The sequence below is a fragment of the Homarus americanus genome, unplaced genomic scaffold (genome assembly GCF_018991925.1).
Source record: "Homarus americanus isolate GMGI-L3 unplaced genomic scaffold, GMGI_Hamer_2.0 scaffold32583, whole genome shotgun sequence".
NCBI classification, from domain to species: domain Eukaryota; kingdom Metazoa; phylum Arthropoda; class Malacostraca; order Decapoda; family Nephropidae; genus Homarus; species Homarus americanus.
In genome coordinates, this window is record NW_024713129.1 from 13,908,636 (window position 1) to 13,933,079 (window position 24,444).

The 24,444-nt window shown below is 42.9% G+C and overlaps 2 protein-coding genes and 1 long non-coding RNA gene across 4 annotated transcripts; 2 read left to right on the forward strand and 1 right to left on the reverse strand.

Annotated features, from left to right (window-relative positions):
- Positions 1-4,711: 4,711 nt before the first annotated feature.
- On the forward strand, positions 4,712-6,515 carry LOC121871177. 2 transcript variants are annotated; one of them, XR_006089841.1, is made up of 3 exons: positions 4,712-4,791; positions 5,837-5,995; positions 6,168-6,515. It is a non-coding gene; the product is annotated as an uncharacterized LOC121871177 (long non-coding RNA). The 2 variants fall into 2 exon arrangements; XR_006089842.1 differs by having other exon boundaries at positions 4,713-4,772.
- Positions 6,516-7,922: 1,407 nt separating this feature from the next.
- On the forward strand, positions 7,923-9,965 carry LOC121867808. Its single transcript, XM_042367933.1, has 3 exons — positions 7,923-8,408; positions 8,877-9,125; positions 9,307-9,965. The coding sequence occupies exons 1-3, from the start codon at positions 8,348-8,350 to the stop codon at positions 9,456-9,458; spliced, it is 462 nt and encodes a 153-aa protein (XP_042223867.1). The 5' UTR covers positions 7,923-8,347; the 3' UTR covers positions 9,459-9,965.
- A 536-nt stretch (positions 9,966-10,501) lies between these two features.
- LOC121867817 (metabotropic glutamate receptor 3-like) lies at positions 10,502-24,175 on the reverse strand. The gene is given in 20 exon segments (XM_042367944.1): positions 10,502-12,188; positions 12,349-12,557; positions 13,337-13,485; positions 13,697-13,939; positions 14,138-14,244; positions 14,247-14,426; positions 14,649-14,844; positions 15,074-15,195; positions 15,369-15,491; positions 15,618-15,799; positions 15,975-16,159; positions 16,568-16,677; positions 16,958-16,966; positions 17,274-17,467; positions 18,419-18,567; positions 19,691-19,827; positions 20,113-20,272; positions 20,727-20,951; positions 22,691-22,949; positions 23,856-24,175. Coding segments are annotated over 19 exon segments (2,889 nt in total). The 5' UTR covers positions 22,694-22,949; positions 23,856-24,175; the 3' UTR covers positions 10,502-11,982.
- Between the last annotated feature and the right edge of the window lie 269 nt (positions 24,176-24,444).

The following is a 24,444-nucleotide window of genomic DNA, read 5'->3' on the forward strand; positions in this document are numbered from 1 at the left end:
GTTTGAGGGTGTGTTATGGGGTGTTTTAGGTTGCGTTAGGGTGTGTTTGAGGGTGAGTTTGGGGTGTATTAGGGTGTGTTTAGGGGTACGTTAGAGTGTGTTGGAGCAGGAGGTCTTCGGCAAGGAGGGACAAGTTGGCAACCCGCATCTTAGTGTTAAACCCACGCGCCCTCCTCGCCCACACCCGATCATTTGTGTGTGTGTGTGTGTGTGTGTGTGTTTGTGTGTGTGTGTGTGTTTGTGTGTGTATGTGTGTTTGTGTGTGTGTAAATTTATGTATATGAGTGTGTACGTGTAAATGTATATCTATATGCACACACACACACACACACACACACACACACACACACACACACACACACACACACACATTATCCCCGATACCAAGAACAAGAGAGAGAAAGGAAGCCACGATAGATGTGCCCAAAAGGTTTCCACTGAAGCCCTACCCTGAGGCTTCCTGGACCTGGCAGCCTTAGTCACCATAGTGAAGATTGTTACGTTCATGGGCAACTTACGAAGTAGTATTTTTCCAAACTTAATCCTAGCTGACCTGACCTGACCTGACCTGAACTGACCTGACCTGACCTAAACGTACTAAAAATAATAATAGGAAGCATTACATTACACACAGAGTTAATTACTAAACATGTCACCTTATCTTAACTATTAGAAAACACAGGTATAGTGATCCAACCTTGAAGATGTATTTTGGGAATAACTTGACTAAATTGGGTGGTTATTATGAGTCACGTGTGAGGTTGTTGGAGATGGTTAAGGATGGTTAAGCTTGTTAGGATGTTCTTGGTGGTGTCTGTCTCACTTATAGAATAGGTTGATGCTGGTACATGATTCTGCCTAGGTGTGTGTGTGTGCGCGTGTGTGTGTGTGTGTGTGTGTGTGTGTGTGTGTGTGTGCGTGCGTGTGTGCGTGTGTGTGCCTGCCTATTAGTTTATTCATCTCCCTATCTACTGTATATTATCTATCTGTCTATACATCTAGCTACCTATCTATAATTTAGGTTAGATTAGGTTAGATTAGGTTAGGTTAGGTTACGTTAGGTCAGGTGTTAATCTCTTAATCTAGAACACCTGTATGTACACGTCACACTCTCCACCATCTGCATCTCTTCTTCTTTATTCTCTCTTGTCTCATCTCTCTCCTTCCATTGGTCTTAATAACGTTAAATATAGATGAATAAGCCACAAAAAGCCAACTGTGTGGTGTGGGTTGGGGAGGGAGGGGGGTTGGGGAGGGTGGGTGGGGAGGAAGGCTGTGACAGGGAGAGAGCACAAGTGACCATCCTCAACACCTCTCTCTCTCTCTCTCTCTCTCTCTCTCTCTCTCTCTCTCTCTCCCCAATCACCTCATCCGTGCAGTTGACCACTTCTAACAGCTGGTACAAGTCATTGTTGGACGGCGATGAGCTTCACACACACACACACACACACACACACACACACACACACACACAGGAGCCCACATATCTAAGTAGCAGTATGCAATACGGTCCAGGACCTCTATGTAGCAACCCGCATCTTGCTGTTCACCTCTTCTCTGTGACACACACACACACACACACGCACACCCACCTGCTTGCTTGATTTTTATTTATCACGTAATAGCTTTAATAATTATATATGTGTGTGTGTGTGTGTCTAATCTAATCTTTGGGTAATGTGTGTGTGTGTGTCTGTCTGTCTTTGGGTGTGTGTGTGTGTCTGTCTGTATCTCTGTCTTTGGGTGTGTGTGTGTGTGTGTGTGTGTGTCTAATATTCAATGTGTGTGTGTGTGTGTGTGTGTCTGTCTGTCTGTGCAATATTTGGGTGTGTGTGTGTGTGTGTGTGTCTGGCTCTTTGGGTGTGTGTGTGTGTGTGTGTGTGTGTGTGTGTGTGTGTGTGTGTGTGTGTGTGTAACCTCTTAATTCGGTGTCATATATTTTTCGTGTTTGAATGTCTCAGTGAACGTTTCTTTGAGTAAACATACACGATAAGTATATTGACAACTCTCTCTCCACACACACACAATTCAATCTTAGTCCTGAACGATTCTAACATAATGACCTAAAAGGTAAACTAAATTAACTAATGCAGGTAAATAAAGGTAAAGTACATCTCATTAAGGTAGAGTCTTGACGTGAGTTTATCTCCAGAATGAGAGGAGGTGGATTGAAGGGGAGGAGAAGGGGGAGAGGTGTAGATGGGAGGGGTGTGAGGGGAGGGGTGTGAGGGGAGGGGTGATGTGAGGTGTGAGGGGAGAGGTGGGGATTTGATCAAAGAAGTGCCGCTCGTCTTTGCTTCACGTGGTTGAGCACTTGCCCCAGTGACCTAGTGCTGCCCCCCCCCTCCCTCCCTCACTCCCTCCCTCACTCCCTCCCTCCCTACTACAACCACTACACCTCCACAATAACCATCACCACTATCACCATCACCAACACCATAACACCACTATCACCATCACTACACAACACAACACCTCCACCATAACACTGTGACCATCACCACCACACAACACCACCACCATCACAACACCACCACACAACACCACCACACAACACCACCACACCACCAACAGACACAGATACAAGTACAGGTATAGATTGCAGGTCTTAATTACAGGTGTAGATACAGGTAATGATACAAATGTTTGATTACAGCACAAAAGCCACTGTGAATGAACCTAAGAGATTACTACCTCCTATTGGTGTAAATAATAAGGAAATGCGTTTTTCCTCGACTACTTTCAGAAAGGTATTTACATGTCACTTTGCCTTTCACCATCTGTGGCTGAGGAAATAGATGACGTGTTCTCCCTCTAAGGCGGGTGAAATATCGCCTAAACCTGTCAAGACGTGCAATGATATAATCCAAGATGGTGGACTTATAAACAAACCCAATATGAGCTAATGAGAGAAGGAAGGTGGGAGTGGCCTACTTCTCTCTCTCTCTCTCTCTCTCTCTCTCTCTCTCTTCTACTCTTGTTGGTGACATTGGTGGTGAGGATTAAATGCGGTGGTACAGTCTCAGTGCAATATTGATACCATTCTGACTACTGCATCAGCGCGTCAGATGCGTAGGAACCTCTGAAATTTTCCATCTTTGTGTAGCATTGTAAACTAGTCTCGTCTACAAATATTGGCAGGGAAGTGAAGAATAGCGTCTGGTCTTTTATTTATAAACAGCAACGGCCCCAGTACATTGCCCTGTGGAACATTACTTATCACGCCAGAACGTTCCCATAGAATTCAGTATACGTACCTACTAAATGCCTTGGCCCATAAACTCCACCAGGATCTGTGACCATACATACAGTACTTTCTCCAATAGCTGAGTCCTAACCTAAACCAGCGCGTGGCAGACCGTCTGAGTATAATATTCTTTAATAATTTACACACACTGCTGGTCAAACTCACCATCTTAAAATTCTTCTTGGAGTGGCGAGACTCTGTTTTGGATATAGGAGCCACATATGTTACTTTATTTTTCTCACAACTGTTAGGAATCTTTTGTTGGTCCATACTTCTGCAGATCTAGTTTTTTAAAAGGAGTTCTAAAAGCGCCTGTCAGTACTATCTTGACACTGTGGGTGGTACACTCTCAGGGTCAGGGCAGTTAAGAACTTTCTGAGAGCTCAGCATTCTCTGTTGTATCTGTACTTGTATTATTACATTATCTTCATCAGTAGTTTGTCAGGCGGTCGGTCAGGTCTCCATTACACGTTGGCAAGTACTGTGCATGTACTGGCTCTCTGCTGTACACTGTTGGCAAGTACTATGCATGTACTGGCTCCAGGATGTTTCTATACCTACACCAGTGTTGGTCAAGTCTGGTCTTGACTGAAGTCACACTCGGTGCCGTCACAACGCTCAGGCATATTGTTCCAACAGTTCACACTTCTCACTCCAAAAAAAATTTGCCCTGACAATTTTCTAAACTTGTGGCTTCTTCAACCTTAAATTATTACTCTCTGCATTGAAGACATATAATCGTCGTACTTAGCTTTAGTTTCCGTCAAATATATTTCGTTTTCTATAAATATGATTCTAAAGAAAATGAAAGTTTAGTGCGTAACTATAATAAATATATTAATAACCTTCATCTGGGTATTGTGGTTGATATATTCCGTAAATAAACTTTGGCTTTAAATCAAGGTTATACACTTGGTCTGTGTGTGTGTGCGTGTGCGTGTGTGCGTGCGTGTGCGCGCTCGCTCGTAGTTCTGGTGAGAGGGATGGAAGGAGGGATAGAAGAGACAAGTTGAGAAATATAACTACTTATTCATCTACATACATACATACATACATACATACATACATACATACATACATACATACATAGTTAATAGTAAGATAAAGAGATAAATATTTGAACAAACGGGACAAGAAACAAAGATGACAAAGTAAAAGGAGAGAGAGAGAGAGAGAGAGATATGCTGTAATCTTCCAAGAAAACTAACATAGTGTGGTCATTGACGAAGCTTGTAGGGTGCCCCCCCCCCTCTCCTCCCTCCAACCCACCCACCCTCCTTCCCTCCCTCCTCCTCTCTCCTTCCTCCCACCTACCTCCTTCCCTCCCTCCTCCTCCCTCTACTCCTTCCCTCCCCTCCTCCCCTCCCTCCTCCCACCTACTCCTTCCCTCCCTCCCCCTCCCCTCCTCCCCACCCCCTCCTTCCCTCCCTCCTCCCTCCCTTCCTCCCTCCCTCATTTCTAACAGTCACAGTTCTACGTTGCACCACACCACTTCGTTCTTCTTAGTACCTGTATTGTTACAGTGGTACAGTGTAAATGCAGTGGTACAGCATGAATACAGTTATACAGTCGTGATACAGTGGTATAGTATTGTTACAGTGGTACAGTGTAAATACAGTGGTACACAATTGTTACAAGGTACAGTGTAGGTACAGTGTAGATACAGTGGTACAGAATTGTTACAGTGGTACAGTGGAATTATATCGAATACGTTTCAGGCAATACAACGATGCAGGTACAGAGAGAGAGAGAGAGAGAATAATGCAACAGGTTGAAATATTCCGTCATACTCGTTCAATTTATTAAAGCCAGTACAGGTGAAATAATGGAACCCGTGACGTAACAACCTAACCTAACCTAAGCTAACCTAATCCCATTCCCTGAGGTAGGATTAGGGCGTTTAATCATCAGATCAAATAAGGTAAATGGTTAGGTGAGAGTTAATCTTTACGTGAACAGAAGAACAACACACGAGAAAGATCACCTCCTCCTCCTCCTCCTCCTCCTCTTCTACATAATACCTCTCTGTGTGGCGAATGAGGTTGACTGAGACACACACAGACACAGTGAGAGAGTGAGAAAGGTCCCTTGTTAACTATGAGATTATATAAGCCCTTACTGCTTTATATAATGGCAGTAGTGAAGAGGGAAAAAATATATACAGTACCTCGGATTTTTAGTGTAAATATATTGTATGAGTTTTTTCGTTGTTTAGTAAGTTTTTGCTCGGTTTTCGTTGTTTAGTAAGTTTTTGCTCGGTTTTCGTTGTTTTATTTATTCATGAATAGAAATATTTTGTATCGTTTGAGGAAATTATTTTTTTTTCGACAAACTCGAATGTGTGTGATCAGCTGTTGTCTGTTGACGTAAACAAATGGCGGGGAGAAGACGGTGGAGTTGTTGTTGTTTATTATGTGTTGTGGTTGTTGTTGTTGTTGTTTATGGAGCATATGACACAGCACTGAGCGAGAAATTAATAAACAAACATTTGAGAGAATCCTGAACCTAAACTAACGTGTCCGGGGTGTTAAACGTTCTCGGGGTACAAACGTTTGTACTTGAGCGTGAACGTTGTTGTACCCTTCACAGGTGGTAATTTTAATCCCGTAATGACGATAGACGCACAGCTGGTGATGATGATGGTCGTACAGGTGGCGCTTGTTGTCCAGTTGGTGACTTCTCCCCAGATGGTGACAGCTATAGTTACGGGACCCAAACTACCCGCCCGGAGCACCATCTCACCTGCTGGTAAAGTTAATCAACACCTTGTTCTCCCTGGATTAGTGTTAACTATGATTAACCTTTAACCACATCCATATTTTAATTCTGAGTTATAATGATTTAATTATAATGATAAATACAGCTTTTTTGGGGTGTTTTTATTCGTTTATTTTTTATGATTTTTTTTTGTACTTTTCAGAGATGGAGAAATGCAACGTGTTTCTCAAGGCAGCTTCCTCATTTTACTTACACTCCTTAAATCTCTCCTCACTCTCCCTCACTCCACCTACATCTCCTCCCTCACTCTCCCTCACTGCACCTACTCCTCCCTCACTCTTCCTCACTGCACCTACACCTCCTTCCTCACTCTCCCTCACTCCATCCACACTCACAGAACTTGCACAGAACATTACCGTGAAAATTGTTACAAGAACTAAGAACTACGATGTAACAACCAACACATCTTCACTACCACTATTACCCACCACAATCACTACATCGTCGCTACCAACACCACCACCTACCACAACCAACACATCTTCACTACCACCACCACCACCACCACCACCTGCCACAATCACTACATCGTCGCTACCACCACCACCACCTACCACACCAACACATCTTCACTACCACTATTACCCACCACAATCACTACATCGTCGCACCAACACCACCACCTACCACAGCCAACACATCTTCACTACCACCACCACCACCACCACCACCTGCCACAATCACTACATCGCTACCACCACCACCACCTACCACAACCAACACATCTTCACTACCACCACCACCACCTACCACAACCAACACATCTTCACTACCACCACCACCACCTACCACAACCAACACATCTTCACTACCACCACCAGCACTTACCACAATCACTACATCGTCGCTACCACCACCACCTACCACAGCCAACACATCTTCAACCACCACCACCACCACCTACCACAATCACTACATCGTCACCACCACCACCACCTACCACAACCAACACATCTTCACTACCACCACCACCCACCTACCACAACCAACACATCTTCACTACCACCACCAGCACTTACCACAATCACTACATCGTCACTACCACCACCACCACCTACCACAACCAACACATCTTCACTACCACCACCACCTACCACAACCAACACATCTTCACTACCACCACCACCACCTACCACAACCAACACATCTTCACTACCACCACCAGCACTTACCACAATCACTACATCGTCGCTACCACCACCACCACAGCCAACACATCTTCACTACCACCACCACCACCACCTACCACAATCACTACATCGTCACTACCACCACCACCACCTACCACAACCAACACATCTTCACTACCACCACCACCACCTACCACAACCAACACATCTTCACTACCACCACCACCACTTACCACAACCAACACATCTTCACTACCACCACCAGCACTTACCACAATCACTACATCGTCGCTACCACCACCACCTACCACAGCCAACACATCTTCACTACCACCACCACCACCTACCACAATCACTACAACGTCACTACCACCACCACCTACCACAACCAACACATCTTCACTACCACCACCACCACCTACCACAATCACTACAACGTCACCACCACCACCACAACCAACACATCTTCACTACCACCACCACCACCACCACAATCACTACAACGTCACTACCACCACCACCTACCACAATCAACACATCTTCACTACCACCACCACCACCACCACAATCAACACACTCACCACCACCACCTACCACAACCAACACATCTTCACTACCACCACCACCACCTACCACAATCAACACATCTTCACTACCACCACCACCTACCACAACCAACACATCTTCACTACCATCACCACCTACCACAATCACCACATCCTCACTACTACCACCACCACCACCTACCACAATCACCACATCCTCACTACTACCACCACCACCACCTACCACAATCACCACATCCTCACTACCACCATCCACCACACGAGGGTCTATTATACCACACACACTAATAACTACAACCACACAACTACCATCACTTGTTTACAAAGTTATTAACACGAAATACATAAGTCCCTCAGGTAAAAACAACATAGCTATTGCCACAACACTTACCAAACACACACACTCATCCAAACACACTCGCTTTACACACACCAAACACACACACTCATCCAAACACACTCGCTCTACACACACCAAACACACACACTCATCCAAACACACTCGCTCTACACACACCAAACACACACCCTCATCCACACCCACTCTCTCTACACCCTCATCTAAACACCCACCTAGAGACACACACGCCCTCACGCTGGCAGAATTGGGGCAAAACATCAAGATTATGATGAAAACCAAACTGCCTCAGTTAATGAACCCGGAAATAACAGAGCTGCTGAAAAAACGTAAGTCTGGTCTCCTATTACTTAATTCAGGGTCACGTAAGAGTTATATATGATTAGATAAGGTTCATGTTACAGTGAAAAATCTCTCTATAATGGACTTTCATTTCTTATAATAGTTCGTTAGATGAGGATTTCATATCTAACGGACCCTCCATATTACGTTCTTTCATCTCCTTATAGAGAGGGTTCACTATAATTGTCATTTAAGGTCAATTAAGGTCTTTTGAGGTCATTACCAAACACCTAACTCACTAATAACTGTACATGACCTAAAGATATACAGCACTAGTTAAGTTTGGTTTGGTTAGAATAGATTAGGTGACACACACACACACACACACACACACACACACACACACACACACACACACACACACACACACACACACACACACACACACACACACACACACACCCCATTAACGAAGCACCATCACTAACAGCACCATTCCTTCTCTAACCACACAGCATACTTACTACGAACCCGGGTCGCCCAGCGTAAATTAGGAGCCACTCTACAAGAGCCACTACCACCACCCTTGAACACCACCCGTCAGACTACCATCACCACCTGTCCTCTCCTGCACCTACAGCAGCTTCTTGAACACCTGAGCAAGACACTGGGGTTCATGCTGTCAATGTTGCCTCAGTCACTCGAGGAACTGGAAGAAGCTATGTGGAATGATCCTATACAGTATAATTTCTTCAGAGAGGATGGTATGGTTAACTGTTTTGGTGTGTGTGTGTGTGTGTGTGTGTGTGTGTGTGTGTGTGTGTGGATAATCACCCCACAATTGCCTGATGTCTAAAAATCCTCCGACCTACATAAAAAAACCCACATAAATATACATACATACATACAGACACACGTACTAATCCATCCTCCTCTTTTCCACAGGTCGAGTTATCTTAGACGTCAACAACTGTGTAGAGTGTTACGCTAAGGACCCAACTGGTAAATGCCGAGAGCTCTTTTTCTGTAAGGGGGGCGAGACGGTATACAGATCTATGTTTGCCCAAGCTGACCGAATAAGACGAATGAATGGGTAGTGACTCACCTGAATGTTGTGAGGTATAGTCAAGTCTCAAACTAAACTTGATCATCGTTCTATGCCCTGTCTGTTGTGTTGTCTATGTCAGTGTGATGATCGCTATGCTACACCTCAATTGTTTATTTCTGTATATCGTAAACAACACAGTGCGCACCTCATCTGTCTGTCTCCTCACTTGGATAAACACCGTCGAACACAGCTCTCCCGTCTCCTACACCGTCGAACACAGCTCTCCCGTCTCCTACACCGTCGAACACAGCTCTCCCGTCTCCTACACCGTCGAACACAGCTCTCCCGTCTCCTACACCGTCGAACACAGCTCTCCCGTCTCCTACACCGTCTTACAACTGTCTATCCGTCAACGCTAGACAGATATTGTATCCTCAAGCCATTGATGTTTGGCGAGACTGTCAACAGCTAACATCGTCATCAATATTCTTCTCTATGTTTATAATTTATTTTCTTTATGTCTATTGTTAATAAACATTCATAAAGGAAAAAAATATTAGTGTCTTTTATTTATTCTTCACTTGTTACGTATTATTATTATTATTATTATTATTATTATTATTAGTAGTAGTAGTAGTAGTAGTAGGCTAGTAGTAGTAGTAGTTTTTTATTCTTATTATTATTATTACTATCATTATTTTTACTTTTACTTGTACTTTACTTTTATTATTATTATTATTATTATTATTATTATTATTATTATTATTATTATTATTATTATTATTATTATTATTATTATCTCACTATATTAGAAACGTCAAATAAACGTGATTTCAATAAATAAAGCAATTGGCTTAAAATACAATTTCAAAAGCTCGTTCTATCTCCCAAGGAAAATATTTTGATAAAAAATTTTTAAATAAATGTTCCTCTGTTTTATATTAACAAATTACAATAAATATGATGTTCTAGATAAAAATAAGAATCCGTCTGCGATCCCAGCTACACGAACGTAAACAACTTCGTCCCGGATTCGTAAGATTCCACTACACGAACGTAACAACTTTCTCTGGGATTGAGGAAAATATCCAACAAACATTTTTTTTTATTACACACGTTCAAACAGACATCAGAAGCAACACAGTAATACACTGAGGACCACGATATACAGAGCCAAACAAAAATAATAACAATAGATTTCATATATAACAAAATCTGGATCTGTTTTTTTTTGGCACGACTGTTCAATCGAAAATATTATAATTTCTCACTCTAATATATAACATACAGGAACCTTATAATATATACCTGTGGTCTAATATTAATATAAAAGTATAAAAGTATAAAAAATAAGTCTACTTTGAGGATTGGAAAGTATTATATACCCTGTAAATGGATGTTACTCTTTGTTAATGACTTATGTTACCTTGGCTTAATACATCACGTAGACAGATAGACAGAAACAAAGATAGACAGACAGGCTGAAAGAAAGTGAGACAGACAGAAAAAGACAAAAACAAAGATGGACAGACAGACAGAGACAGAAAAAGACAGAGACAGAGACAGACTGACATACACACACACACTATACAAAAAGGTAATTCATTTGGTCTTGGTAACATTATCTGGTAAAACCTATATTAACATAAATATATAGTCTGTCATATACATATAGATGGCATGAAATATTAATAGATTCATATTTAACATTACATTACTAATTAATTATCACAGTTTGGGTTAATTCAATAGACAATGTTTAAATGGATTATGACAAATAGTGGAATAATAATAATAATAATAATAATAATAATAATAATGATAATTAATAATAATAATTAATAATGGTAATAAAAAAAATAATATTAATAATAAATAATGATAATATTAATGAAGTAAGTTCACTACAGCTCTATAAACTTCACATAACACTAATGAATAAATTTAGAAAAAAAAATAAAAAAATAATAATAGCTTAGCACACTCATCTATTTATTCCAAAACAAAAACACAGAAAATCAGCATAAACAACAAGAACAATAAGTGTAACTGGTTTAACTTTAAATAAACAAATAAATAAAAACATTAAACCCAGAGAATAGTGACTATAATAAAACTGAGTTGAGGCGAAACTTGACAGAAGGAAAAACAACAAACCAGTTTAATCACTTGAGTTTAAAACGTGTGTATGGTGACGACAAAAACACACAAACTGGTTTAATTTTGGCGCTTGGTGAAACGTTTGTACAATGACACTTAAAATACAGTACACGATAATAAAACTAGTTTGATCTTATATCTTCAGTGAAATAGTACCCTTTGTATTTAAGGTTTATTAGGCATAGGATCAATTAAGACTAGAGTCCATTAGAACAGGTCCACTAAAACATAACCCATTAGGAATGGGGGAGGGTCCATTGTATGCAGTGAACCACTTATATAAGGACCAGGGGGTATCTTATACAGCTGGTATACTGAGCAGATGGTTCACTAACTCAGGAGACAGATGGATGACCGTCTTTGTTCTGTAACTTCCTAGACAGATGGTTCAAAAGACAGACAGCTGGTTAACTTCAGAAAGCAGGTGGGTCACTGTCTTTGTTTTGGATGACCGAGAGAAACATTTTGCTGGCGCGTCTTGGTGTTTCCGTAGAGAGGGGCGGCAGTGTCTTGCTTGTGTGTCTCGGTGGACAAAGTACAACTGTTCCTGTTGCTCCCGCTGAAATGGCTGCTGCTTTGGCTGGGTGTTTTTGCGTCTCTAGAGGACTGTCCATCGCTCCTGTAGGTGGGGAAGAAGGAGGGAGAGGAGAGAACGATAGGTTTAGTAAATTGAAGTATTATTATTATTGTGATGGATGATGATGTTAATGAAATGAGGTGAGTGTGTGAATCATGAAACTGAGGGTATGTATAAAGCAATATCTCTTTCTTTCACTCACCATTATGGAAGAAGATGGCTGGGGAAGACTGAAGGGCGGGTCTCTCCTGTAGTGGCAGAGAGGGGAAACGACCAGAAGTCTTAAATGAGGTGTCCACCGGGTAGGAGTTCCTCTTCACGCTCATGATAACATCCCTTGTGTTCTTCTCGGGCTTGAAGAGGACGATGTAGACCTTCGGGAAGAACAGACACCCCAACTGCACGAAGCCTCTGGAGAACAATAAAAAAGACAATATTTCATCACCATTGCCACGTGAACTAGCTGTGAGGGTGACGTGTATATTTTGGACCTATAAAACAAAGATTCCTAATGGGTCCTGGTATTAATGGGTCCTGGTATTAATGGGTCCTGGTATTAATGGGTCCTGGTATTAATGGGTCCTGGTATTAATGGGTCCTGGTATTAATGGGTCCTGGTATTAATGGGTCCTGGTGTTTATGGATCCTGGTATTAATGGGTCCTGGTGTTAATGGGTCCTGGTATTAATGGGTCCTGGTATTAATGGGTCCTGGTGTTAATGGTCCTGGTATTAATGGGTCCTGGTGTTAATGGGTCCTGGTGTTAATGGATCCTGGTATTAATGGGTCCTGGTATTAATGGGTCCTGGTGTTTATGGATCCTGGTATTAATGGGTCCTGGTGTTAATGGGTCCTGGTATTAATGGGTCCTGGTATTAATGGGTCCTGGTGTTAATGGATCCTGGTATTAATGGATCCTGGTATTAATGGATCCTGGTGTTAATGGATCCTGGTATTAATGGATCCTGGTATTAATGGGTCCTGGTATTAATGGGTCCTGGTATTAATTGGTTCTGGTATTAATGGATCCTGGTATTAATGGTCCTTAATACTAATAGCTGAACCTTATATAAATAGATTAAAACAAAATCCTGTCATGACTTAAATGCTCTATAATGCCATAATAAAACTTGATCTAGATAGAGTGACTCAATCTTCCACTTAGGGTGACTAGAGGGCCGTAGACTCACCCTAGAGAGAGGAACATAGCCAGGGTGACGATTCTGATGTCATCTGAGGAACCCGTAGATAAGTAGAGAGGAACGAACACAAGCCAGATAAGACAGGTGGTGTAGTTAGTGAAGGCGATGTATCGAGCTTCGTTGAATCCGTCGGGACACTGGTTAACGAGCATATGGATTAACGAAGGTTTAACGAGATCCGTTTAAGTCGACATACTATAAATACTAGTATATTAATTGGTTTGGTTTGGTTAGATATTCAATTTATGGTCATACCTTAAGAAACAAATGATGGAGACAAAATGAAACATCAAAACCTACAGGTAAATTAATTGCTTAACTCACAGGTAAACCGATTCATTAACTTACCTTGCGTGTCTTAATGGCGTAGAGTGTACAGAGCAGCACCAATAGAGATGGATAAATCAGCCCCACAATATAGGTGTAGTCATCAAGACCTCCACAGATCCTGGTCCGGAAGTCTGAGGCCCTATCACACATGTACTTGATATCTGGATTGTGCATCAGTAACCAGACAACGTTGATGATCACCTCAACACTTACTAACAACGACACGATCACCACTTGGGAGAACGGTGACGTGAACTTGGCCTAGAAATTTGCAGAAGGTGAGATGAGGGAGGTAGGGGGGGTAGGGGGGGTGGGGGGGCGGAATTTTAGTACATGTATGTATATTGTTTGTATACTTGTACCGTCTGTAAATGAAAATAAATCAAAGTAAATTTTATATGACAATGACGATATTATTGCATCTCTCTCTCTCAACACGACCCTGGCACAGTCATCAACACCTCACCTTCTGGAGACTTTTGTGATATTCTGCTAAAAATCCCTCGAAATCCTAAAGTTGGTCTTGGTGGAGATGGCGGCGTAGCAGACGGTGTAGATGAAGCCGAGAAGAACCTAGTGAGGCCACATGTCATCCGGGAGGGCGGCGCCACGATCACGAAGCTCATGACGAAGGAGAAGAAGATTCCCCCTAGCAGGATGTAGGAGAGTTCCCTGGAGGAGGCTTTGATGACGGGAGTGTCCAAGTGTACCCAGAAGATTACGCCGACGAGGACCGTACTAAAGATACCTGGAGGTGGAGAAGAAGACGTTAGGAGAGAGAGAGAGAGAGAGAGAGAGAGAGAGAGAGAGATGCTGCCCCAGACTTAGCGAGGGTCAGTTATTGTAAGAAGGTGCAAAGATGCTGAAAAAAGGGCTGGGTAAATAAGACAGAGTAAAAAAAGAAACAGACAGAAATTCAAATAGACAGATAGAGACAGACAGACAGATCTTAAAACCGTACACAACTCACCTATACTAGCGAAGGCCAGAGAAGTTATAGCCCACCGATTTTTATAGTCGATAAATTTCTCCTCCTTGTCGACACATTTTTCCTGTCCCACTTCAGGCTTCATACACTCACCACAGTCAACACACAGCTGGGTCGTGGTGTTTAGGTACTGGTATGACTGACAGTTTTTACAATACCAACAACACTTGTCTGTCATCTGTTGTGAGGGGTAAATAAATGAGGTTATGACGTATGCCTGATGACGCATTTATAACGTATAATTGATGACTTATGACTCAGAACTGATAATTTATGACTTATAATTGATGACTTGTGATACATTTTTTTTCTTATGATTGACTTATGACTCACAACTAATGACTTATGACTCACAACTGATGATTTAATTCACACTTATGACTCACAACTGATGACTTATGACTTACGAGTATTTTTGCTTGACCCGGCTTACAGGGAATCCCACAAGAAGACTCTGGGAAATCTTGGGAGTCTCTGTATTTCACTGAGTCCATGTCTAGGTGTAGTTCTGCCGTAGCTCCTGTAGTATCTGTAGGAGGTGTAGTGACTGAGTAAGGAGGGGGTGGTGGTGTTTCACTCTCTCTCTCTCTCTCTCTCTCTCTCTCTCTCTCTCTCTCTCTCTCTCTCTCTCTCTCTCTCTCTCTCTCTCTCTCTCTCTCTCTCTCTCTCTCTCTCTCTCTCTCTCTCTCTCTCTCTACTTACTGGTGTAGGTTCCCACTTTGGTCCAGCTGTAGGCGTAATGGTCGTCATGTTGGTAGTTGAGAACACTGTACCTCGCCGGACCTGATCCTGACGAGACGAACCTGAAGGTGCTGTTACTTACGTCTGTAGGGGGAGAAAGAAGGAGTGAGTGGGTGAGTGAGTGAGTGAGTGAGTGAGTGAGTTAATAGTGAATGAGAAAGATGGAGACAGACAGACAGACAGACAGACAGAAAACTCCAACTACAGTACCTGGAAATTGAACGTTAAGGAGGTGATTGTAGAGGTCCTGGCCGTGTATGTGACCATTATGGACCATGGCCTCACATAGTCCCTTTCTACCCTTACACTTGTCCTCCCACATGGTGTGTAGAGCGTGGGCGAAGGCGATGACGGAGTCGCGAACGAAATGTAACCAAGGTACTTGTCGGTAGCTGCCAGTGCGAGGGAAGGGAAGGTTTAAATGTTTATATACCTGTACTATCTAGACACATTGTTTATATACATGTACTGTCTATATACATTTTAAGCTATATACATCAATTGTGTACAGTATACACCTCTTGATCACTAATTATAAACCTGTGTGATGAGGGAGGAATGACCTACTTCTCACCGACGGAGGGGCAGGTGGGGGCGTCGAGAGCACAACCAAGATGCTGCCAGTACTCAGTGAACCACGGGTTGCGGGTGTTGGTGACAGGGGTGAGGTTGGTGAAGTATTCGTCAAACCCCGGGAGTGACCTGATGAGGGGCTGGACTGAGATGGCGCCTTCTGCTACTGCTTCAACGTTCTGGTGGGAGGAGAGAAAGATAGTTGTTTGAGAGACTTTATTGAGATAGAGAGAGAGAGATAAAATGGAAGAGGGAAAAGGGGAAAGAGAAGGAGTTTATGGAGATTGAGAGAAAAAGAGAGAAAAGGAGATAGTTGAGAAAGTTTATGGACATAGAAAGACAGAGAGAGAGAGAGAGAGATATTGGGAGTTATTTTATCTTTCGTCTCTGTAGTATCCATGTGTGAGATAATGTTAATCTCTCTCTTGTCTCCTTCTCATCCTTTACTCCCTCCCTCCCTGCCACCCTCTTCCCTTCCACCATTCTTCCCTCCTCCCCAACCCTTCCACCCTCCTTCCCTCTTTCTTCCTTTCCTCTCACTTCCCCCCCCCCACTTCCTTCTCTTCCTCCCCCCCTGCGTTGCCTACCATCAAAGACGAGGAACTCCCACCGTCAGAGCCAAGCCAGAGGAATCGATTTTGTTGTCCACGAAGTCTGACTGTTTCAAGTGAGTCCCCAGCGCTACTGCCAGCGAATACTTTTTACCGTCTTCACTGTAACGGGTACAGGTTATTAATGAGAGATACAGCGGCAGAGTAGATACAGCACTCATTTTATTCTATACGGGTACACTAGTTTGAACCCCACCACCCACCAATCTATTCACCCCAAGGCGCCCTTAGTCCACCATTCTGTGTATGGGTGCGTATTCAGTGTGGTGTAGTTTTATAATAATTTTGAGCTACGCACACACACACACACACACACACACACACACACACACACACACACACACACACACACACACACACACACACACACACACACTATATATAAACTATTCTAAAGTAGAAGTTATATTCTAACCTGAAAACTTGCCATGATTATTACTTTATATTTATACAAGTAATATAAGTAAAACAGTTAAGTATAATACTTAAAGGTGTATCATTGTGTACTTAAATGCACTGTAAGTATGAATCAAATTAATATCTAGCAATTTAACCACAATCTTAAACAAAATAACCACAAACCAGCACAAATTAACCCTAACATCAGCATGGCCATGAGTCACCTACCATTAACCCAGTCTGTCAACGGGAGAACTTTAACCACGAACGAGAAACTACTTACCATTAGCCTTTCCCTTGATCAAGGCGGTCACCACTCGCTTGTAATCGTCTTCAGAGTCGTCGCTAGAGAGTCTATGATGTGGGGTAGGGAAGCACACGTTGTATTCAGAGGCTTTCTTCAGGAGCTGGTGAAAGCCTCCCTCTCCATACTCCCCGCTGCTGTACACGATGCTGGCGTAGGTCCATTTGAAGTCCCTGTTTGAGATGGGTTAAGTTAGGTTAGGTGATGTGGATGATGGGTGTGTGTGTGTGTGGGGGGGAGGAGCTGTGTGTGTGGGGGGAGGGAGGGCTGTGTGTGGGGGGAGGAGGCTTTGTGTGGGGGAGAGGTGTGTGAGAGGAGGGCATGGGGGGAGGGAGGTGTGTGTGTGAAGGAGGAGCTGTGGGGGAGAGGTGTGTGTGTGTGTGTGAGGAGGAGGAGCTGTGTGTGAGGGGAAGAGGTGTGTGTGTGGGGGGAGGAGGTGTGTGGGGAGAGGAGGTGTGTGGGGGAGGAGGTGTGTGGGGGAGAGGTGTGTGTGTGAGGGAGGGCTGTGTGTGGGGAGGTGTGTGTGTGTGGGGAGGAGGAGGTGTGTGGGGAGAGGTGTGTGTGTGAGGGGGAGGAGGTGTGTGTGTGTGAGGAGGAGCTGTGTGTGGGGAGGAGGTGTGTGGGGAGAGGAGGTGTGTGTGTGGGGGAGGAGGTGTGTGGGGAGAGGTGTGTGTGTGGGGAGGAGGTGTGTGGGGATAGGGTGTGTGTGTGTGTGAGGAGGGCTGTGTGTGGGGGAGGAGGTGTGTGGGGAGAGGAGGTGTGTGTGTGTGTGGGGAGAGGTGTGTAGGAAGGTATGTGTGTGGGGGGAGGAGGTGTGTGGGGAGGTGTGTGTGTGGGGGAGGAGGTGTGTGGGGAGAGGTGTGTGTGTGGGGAGGAGGTGTGTGGGGGGAGGTGTGTGTGTGGGGGAGGAGGTGTGTGTGAGGGAGGAGTGTGTGTTTAGTGCACATAATGCTTGTTGGTGTGTTTGCTGAGCTGTATACCTGCATGTTAAACCAATTATGAACTTGTACAACGATTTTACTGACTATTTTATATATCTTCTTGTCTTTTTTTGTACAAACTTCAAATTAATTTCTATTACATATCCTTCGAGATGTATTATGCAAAAAAATATATTGACTCACTGAAGGACACGTAGGATGGCCTGTGCCTGGGTGGTATCAGAGGGCACAGTCCTTAGGAAGAAGGGATAGCGGTCCTTGTTGCTGAGAGTTGCAGAGGTGCTGAGATAACTGATCTGAGGCAACTCTATTACTCTCAGCACACTGGCCATCTGTGTAAAAAAAATCATTAGTTTTGGGGGAAAAAGTCATTCATAAGAACTTGAGATACGTTGGTGTTAAAAGTCATAATCCAGTGTAATTTTCTGTCATTTTGCCACACCTACCATGGGAGAGGAAGCCAGCGCCTAGTCTCAGTTTCCTAAATAAGTTGAAATTTGTTTTTCTTGGGACTAACACCGGATGCGTTAACTTCTAAAACAGTTAAGTGACTACACGGTTCTATAAACAGATATATTTCCCCATACCGTTAAGTGGGTCATTGTTATTGATGTTTTTGTTGTTATTAACTGCCAACTAAACAGAATAATTGGGTGAATTTATAGCATCATACCGGTCTTTATTTCCGTATTAAAAATATGTATCTCGTAATTTTACACAATTCTAAGACATTCTTCTTGTTATTTCCACCGGAAATTAAGGATAACCGAAATATTATTTTTTCATGTTTATTACTTTCGCTCAGTCACAAGTGTCGCCAAGATTTGTTTACTTATGGGGGAGGTGGTCTGACCCCTGCTCACCGTCGCTCCCAGGGTAGAAATGAATATCACATTCGTTCGAAACTCATCAAAATACATAGGAAAAACCTATCTTTACTATCGAAATAAAAATTGGTGTGATAAAATAAATTGACAGTTTATTCTAGTAACACACACAGTCACAGTATAATATAACCATCAGTGTTGCTACCTGAGGATAAATGACTGCCTGAGACTTGTGTGTAAGTGTGTATAAATTTGATGGAAATATGTTAGTTACCCATAACCATTAGTGCTTTGGTAAAATAGAAAACTTGAATAAGGGAAACTATGCTAATAAACACTATTTTGCCTCCCTGGTTAAACTTTAGATATTTCTATACATACATTAAATAAAAAACAGATTTTATGATGAATAAAATCCACAAAGTGTGATGATAATAATAACAAATATAATGAAGAAAGTTTTAGATATTTATAATAACTTTACGTAACAGTACTTCAAGTAATATAGTTGCGAAATTTTAAAACCACAAAAATACAACTTTAAAGAGAGACAGTGAGCTGTAGGAGTGACTCACGCATCTGGACTAGAGAGAGAGAGAGAGAGAGAGAGAGAGAGAGAGTGACTCACCTGTACTGAGACTGACGACTGCTGACCACCTATCACACCCACCACCTTGTCAAACTCACCGCCGCGGTAGGTCGGGGCGCTGCCGTCACCACACGTAAACTCTGATTGATGGTACTTGTTATGACCAGCCAGATACCCTGAGGTCATACCAAGGTCAAACAGGGAATTAGGTTCAGATAATGACACACTAGCTCTCAGACAAAATGATACAGGGTGACACATTATGATACAAACATGAACACGTACAGAGTGTCATATATGGGCATGTGTACTGTAGATACAGTTTTGTGCTGGACAGGATGGGGCTTTGTGTGTTATCTGGTCAGGAGGCCATCCAGGTGTGTGTGTGTGTGTGTGTGTGTGTGGGTGTGTGTGGGTGTGTGTGTGGATGGATGGGTGGGTGTGTGTGTGTGTTCACGTACCTTTAATAAACCCTAAGGTCTGATTCAGGGCTAAATTTGGGGCATTACAGGAGTCCATGACGAGGGCACCGAGTTTGACCCCTGGTAAGAGGTCAGGGTCTTCGTTGATCTGGTCTAAGGTGTACAGCATGGCCTCCAGTGGTTGGATTCCCTCCTCATCCTGGGGTCAGGTCAAAGGTTAGAAAGGGCACACACACACACACACACACACACACACACACACACACACACACACTTCACTTAAATTTCTCAAAGACTCTTATTTTCTTGACTAACTGGAAATATAAGAACTATGTGACAGGGTAGAGTCTCACTGCAATTTATACGCCATGATTGTTACATATCTGAGCCAATTAACCACGTATTATTTTCACCAATTAAGAGTCAGTGAGAGTTCGTCGGAATGTCTAATAGTTACGGAACATCTAAAGATTAAACCTCGACTTATTCCACTTGATGCTTAAGTACCCTAACACTACCTAGGGGGTGTTTAGATAGGATAGGATAGGATATTTAACCATCAGGAGATATAAACTAGGGTGTCTAATTTTCATGTGATCCGTAGTACCTGTCCTTTACACCTGTATATGATAAATAACAATCTTAAAACTTACCTGTAACTCACCACACACATTGACTCCCGTCGCTACGTCTCGTTGTCTTGTGTGTATAGGAAACAGCGCCCCCAGCAGTATGTTGGCGTCCTTGGGGTAAACCAGCGACTGCCCCAATGTGTTGTCTGGAGTAGTGGTTACCGCAAGGGCTGGAGAAGGACCTACCACGATCCATAATCCCAGTACCAGTGTCAGAAGGAGCGATGGTGGTGATGGTGGTTGTTGCTGTTAAGTGTGAAGAAGGGAGGTAGTATGAGCGAGTGTGTATGAGAGGGGGGAGGGGGAAGGGGTGGGTGGTGGGGGGTTCGAGGGGCGGGGGGGAAGGAAGTTAGACCTGACAATGAGCTGTACTTGTGGCTTCTTTAACCTAACCTAACCTAATCTAATCTAATCTTTTTATACAGTATCCTATGAAACTCATCACACACACACACACACACACACATAAATACACAATCACATAATTATAACTGGCTGGTATTTCAATTTTCAGGTACACACATACAGTACACGCACACACCTTCCCACATATTTCCTGTCTCCCACGATCTCTCTCTCTCTCAGCCACACACCTCTCTATGACTCCCAGAGAAGGCATGTCCAATCCAGCACTCACAGGACAAGGAAGTAATGACTCACACCTGACGCTTCCCTCCCACTGTTTACACCACCTCACCTGGGCAGTGGCAACGCCGTGACGTCATTCGGGGAACCCCCTTCCGTACAGTCACCTTTTTCACCTACAATCGCGTCGTTACATACGCTATATAGTCCCTACCACACGTTCAGATTGCGTAATAAACCTTCTAATTCACTATAGCAGTGTTTGAACTGTAGTGGGGAACTGTGATTGTTGTTTATTAAGGGGGAGTTGTTTCGTCGTCCGTCAGGCAACGAGGTGGATTAAGAAGAAGTTGTCGTACAGTAGGTAATGACAGGTAACGAGACGGAAATGAAACATACTTGAAATATGTTGAGAATTAAATTTACTTAATTATTTTACCGTTTATTACCAAGGGCGGATCCAGGGAGAGTTCTGGAGGTCCGGACCACATCCCCCCCCCCCCTCCCTTTAACCAGAAAACTCTAATATCTTTTCTTTAATGCAGTATTGTACTTAGACATTTTTGTAGAGTAAAAAGTAAGTACTACTAACCTCAGAATACCTCCTAATATCAATGGCCTCAAAATAGTCATAATATTGGACAGTTATTAAGACAAATTCTTGGAGGTTTACAGCTGGGTGGGCTCGCTGTTCACCCACCATAACTTATTGGACCCTAGTTTTGTTATTCCTGGATCCGCCCCTTGTATTATTGTCTCTTATGGTTAACTCTGATTATATTCACGTGTCTCTCTCCTTCTACTTTATTATGATTGTGTATGTCTCTCTGTCTCTCTGTCTGTCTGTCTCTGTGTCTCTGTCTGTCTGTCTCTGTCTGTATGTCTCTGTCTGTCTGTTTTACTTTACTCATCAAGGTAACTCCTGTAATAAAGCCACGTCTTATAATAATCTTTCTCTCATTCCATCTCTCTTTCATCGTCTCTCTCTCACTTTCTCTTACTGCCTCTTTCACTGTCTCTTTGTATCTCACTCTCTCACTATCTCACTATCTCTCACTGTCACAAGATCAAGAAGGGCACCAAGAAAGGATGTTACTAATATAGCCTTGAGTAGTCTCTCTCTCTCTCTCTCTCTCTCTCTCTCTCTCTCTCCTAGTCTAGTCTCGTCTAAAACCTAACCTAACCTAACCTAAACTGAAGATTAACCCCAGCTTATTTCACCTGAAGATTAGCCTAACCTAAGCTTCGAGTGCTTAATCATCAGGTGAAATAAGCTGATGGAGGGCTAATTTGCAGGTGATCCAAGACATCGCTGAAGCTTTCATCAGCATTATATCCTTTACAGTTTACATATAAAGCTTAATAGCTAAAACTGGATACTAAGCTGTTTGTTGACTTACCATTGTGTTCAGAAGTCTTCAGCCGTGTTCAGCAGTGTTTAGCCGTGTTCAGCAGTGTTCAGCCGTGTTCAGCCGTGTTCAGCAGTGTTCAGTAGTGTTCAGCCGTGTTCAGTCACTGTTTCTAGAGGACCTCTCACTATGAACTGTTATTATCACTTTGAACAAACACTTTTATTTGTTATTTTCACTTCTCAATGTGTTAATAAGTTCACTTGGGAGTTTTGAACAAAGTTATAAAAAAGTTTGAATATTTTGGAACCTTTGTATAGGAGAAATATAAAATTAATATATATTTTCTTGTTTTAACATAATTTTACTGTGTTTGTTTCCCTAATGGCCATGGCCACCTGTGGCCACCTGGACTCATGCACACTAATGGCCATGGCCACCTGGACTCATGCACACTAATGGCCATGGCCACCTGGACTCATGCACACTAATGGCCATGGCCACCTGGACTCATGCACACTAATGGCCATGGCCACCTGGACTCATGCACACTAATGGCCATGGCCACCTGGACTCATGCACACTAATGGCCATGGCCACCTGTGGCCACCTGAACTCATGCACACTTAATTGAAAGATCATGAACGTTTACACCCAAAAATTGCACATGACACAAAAACGTCCATGATACAAAAACGTCCATGATACACTAACACGCTCGTGGAAATAAAACGCTCATGAAACACAAACTTGCACATGAAACAGTTGTGTACATGAACACTAAAACGGTCATGAACACTTAAACGTACATGAAAATAAAACGCACAGGAAACACTAAAACGTACATGAACACTGAAATACACATGAGCACTAAAACGCATATGAAAATAAAACTCACATGAGCACTAAAATGTACACGAACACTAAATCGTACATGAGACATTAATACGCACATGAAACAGTAAAACGTACAGGGAATATTAAACGTACAAGTGACACTAAAACGCACATGAAACACTGAAACGTACATGAAACACTAAAACATACATGAAACACTAAAACGTACATGAAACACTGAAACGCACATGAAACACTAAAACGCACATGAAATACTAAAATGTGCCCAGTAATAATAATAAAACAAAAATCACATATCTAAAATTTCCCATAATAATACTGTTCACTTCTAAGTCACTTTAGCACCACACACACACACCTGTAATCTTCAATAACCCAAATAAATGCGTAATTATTTCAGGCTCGTATGACCCGCTGCCCGTCTACACTCGGCGACCTCAGACGAGCGAATGACAGTGAGTCGACGAGAGGCGGGAGGGTAGGGTACTGGGGTAGGGCAACGAATGAGGAGAGATTGAGGGAGGGAGACAGAGAGGGCAGGAAACTGAGGTAGTATAAGGGAGAGAGAGAGAGGAGATAATGAGATGGAGAAACGTAAGATAAAAGGTAATTTAGCAAGAGCCATATAGAGTTGAGACACAGCAGGGAGGAGGGAGGGCGGCGGGAAGAGCACCAGGCCAAACAGCTGACTCAACTCGACATCCTCAGCGGCTAGCGTCCGGTAGACCTTATTTTCCCCCCCCAGGACAAACAACAACACTTCCCATTCTTCCCCTTTCCTTCTCCAATTAACAAATAAAGCATTATATAAACGACTACCACACCAAGTTAAATTAAATTACACTCCTAAAAGAAACTGTAGTCTACCAAATGGATCTAGAATTATTTAGTAGAAAATAGTAAGCTAAGTTAACGTTATAAGACTGGCTGACGTTCATCCTAGATTT

Coding starts and splice junctions, on each gene's coding strand:
- LOC121867808 (XM_042367933.1), top strand. CDS start 8,348: ATGATGAAAACCAAACTGCCTCAGTTAATGAACCCGGAAATAACAGAG. Junction 8,409..8,876: donor AACAGAGCTGCTGAAAAAAC/GTAAGTCTGGTC, acceptor CTAACCACACAG/CATACTTACTACGAACCCGG. Junction 9,126..9,306: donor TAATTTCTTCAGAGAGGATG/GTATGGTTAACT, acceptor TCTTTTCCACAG/GTCGAGTTATCTTAGACGTC.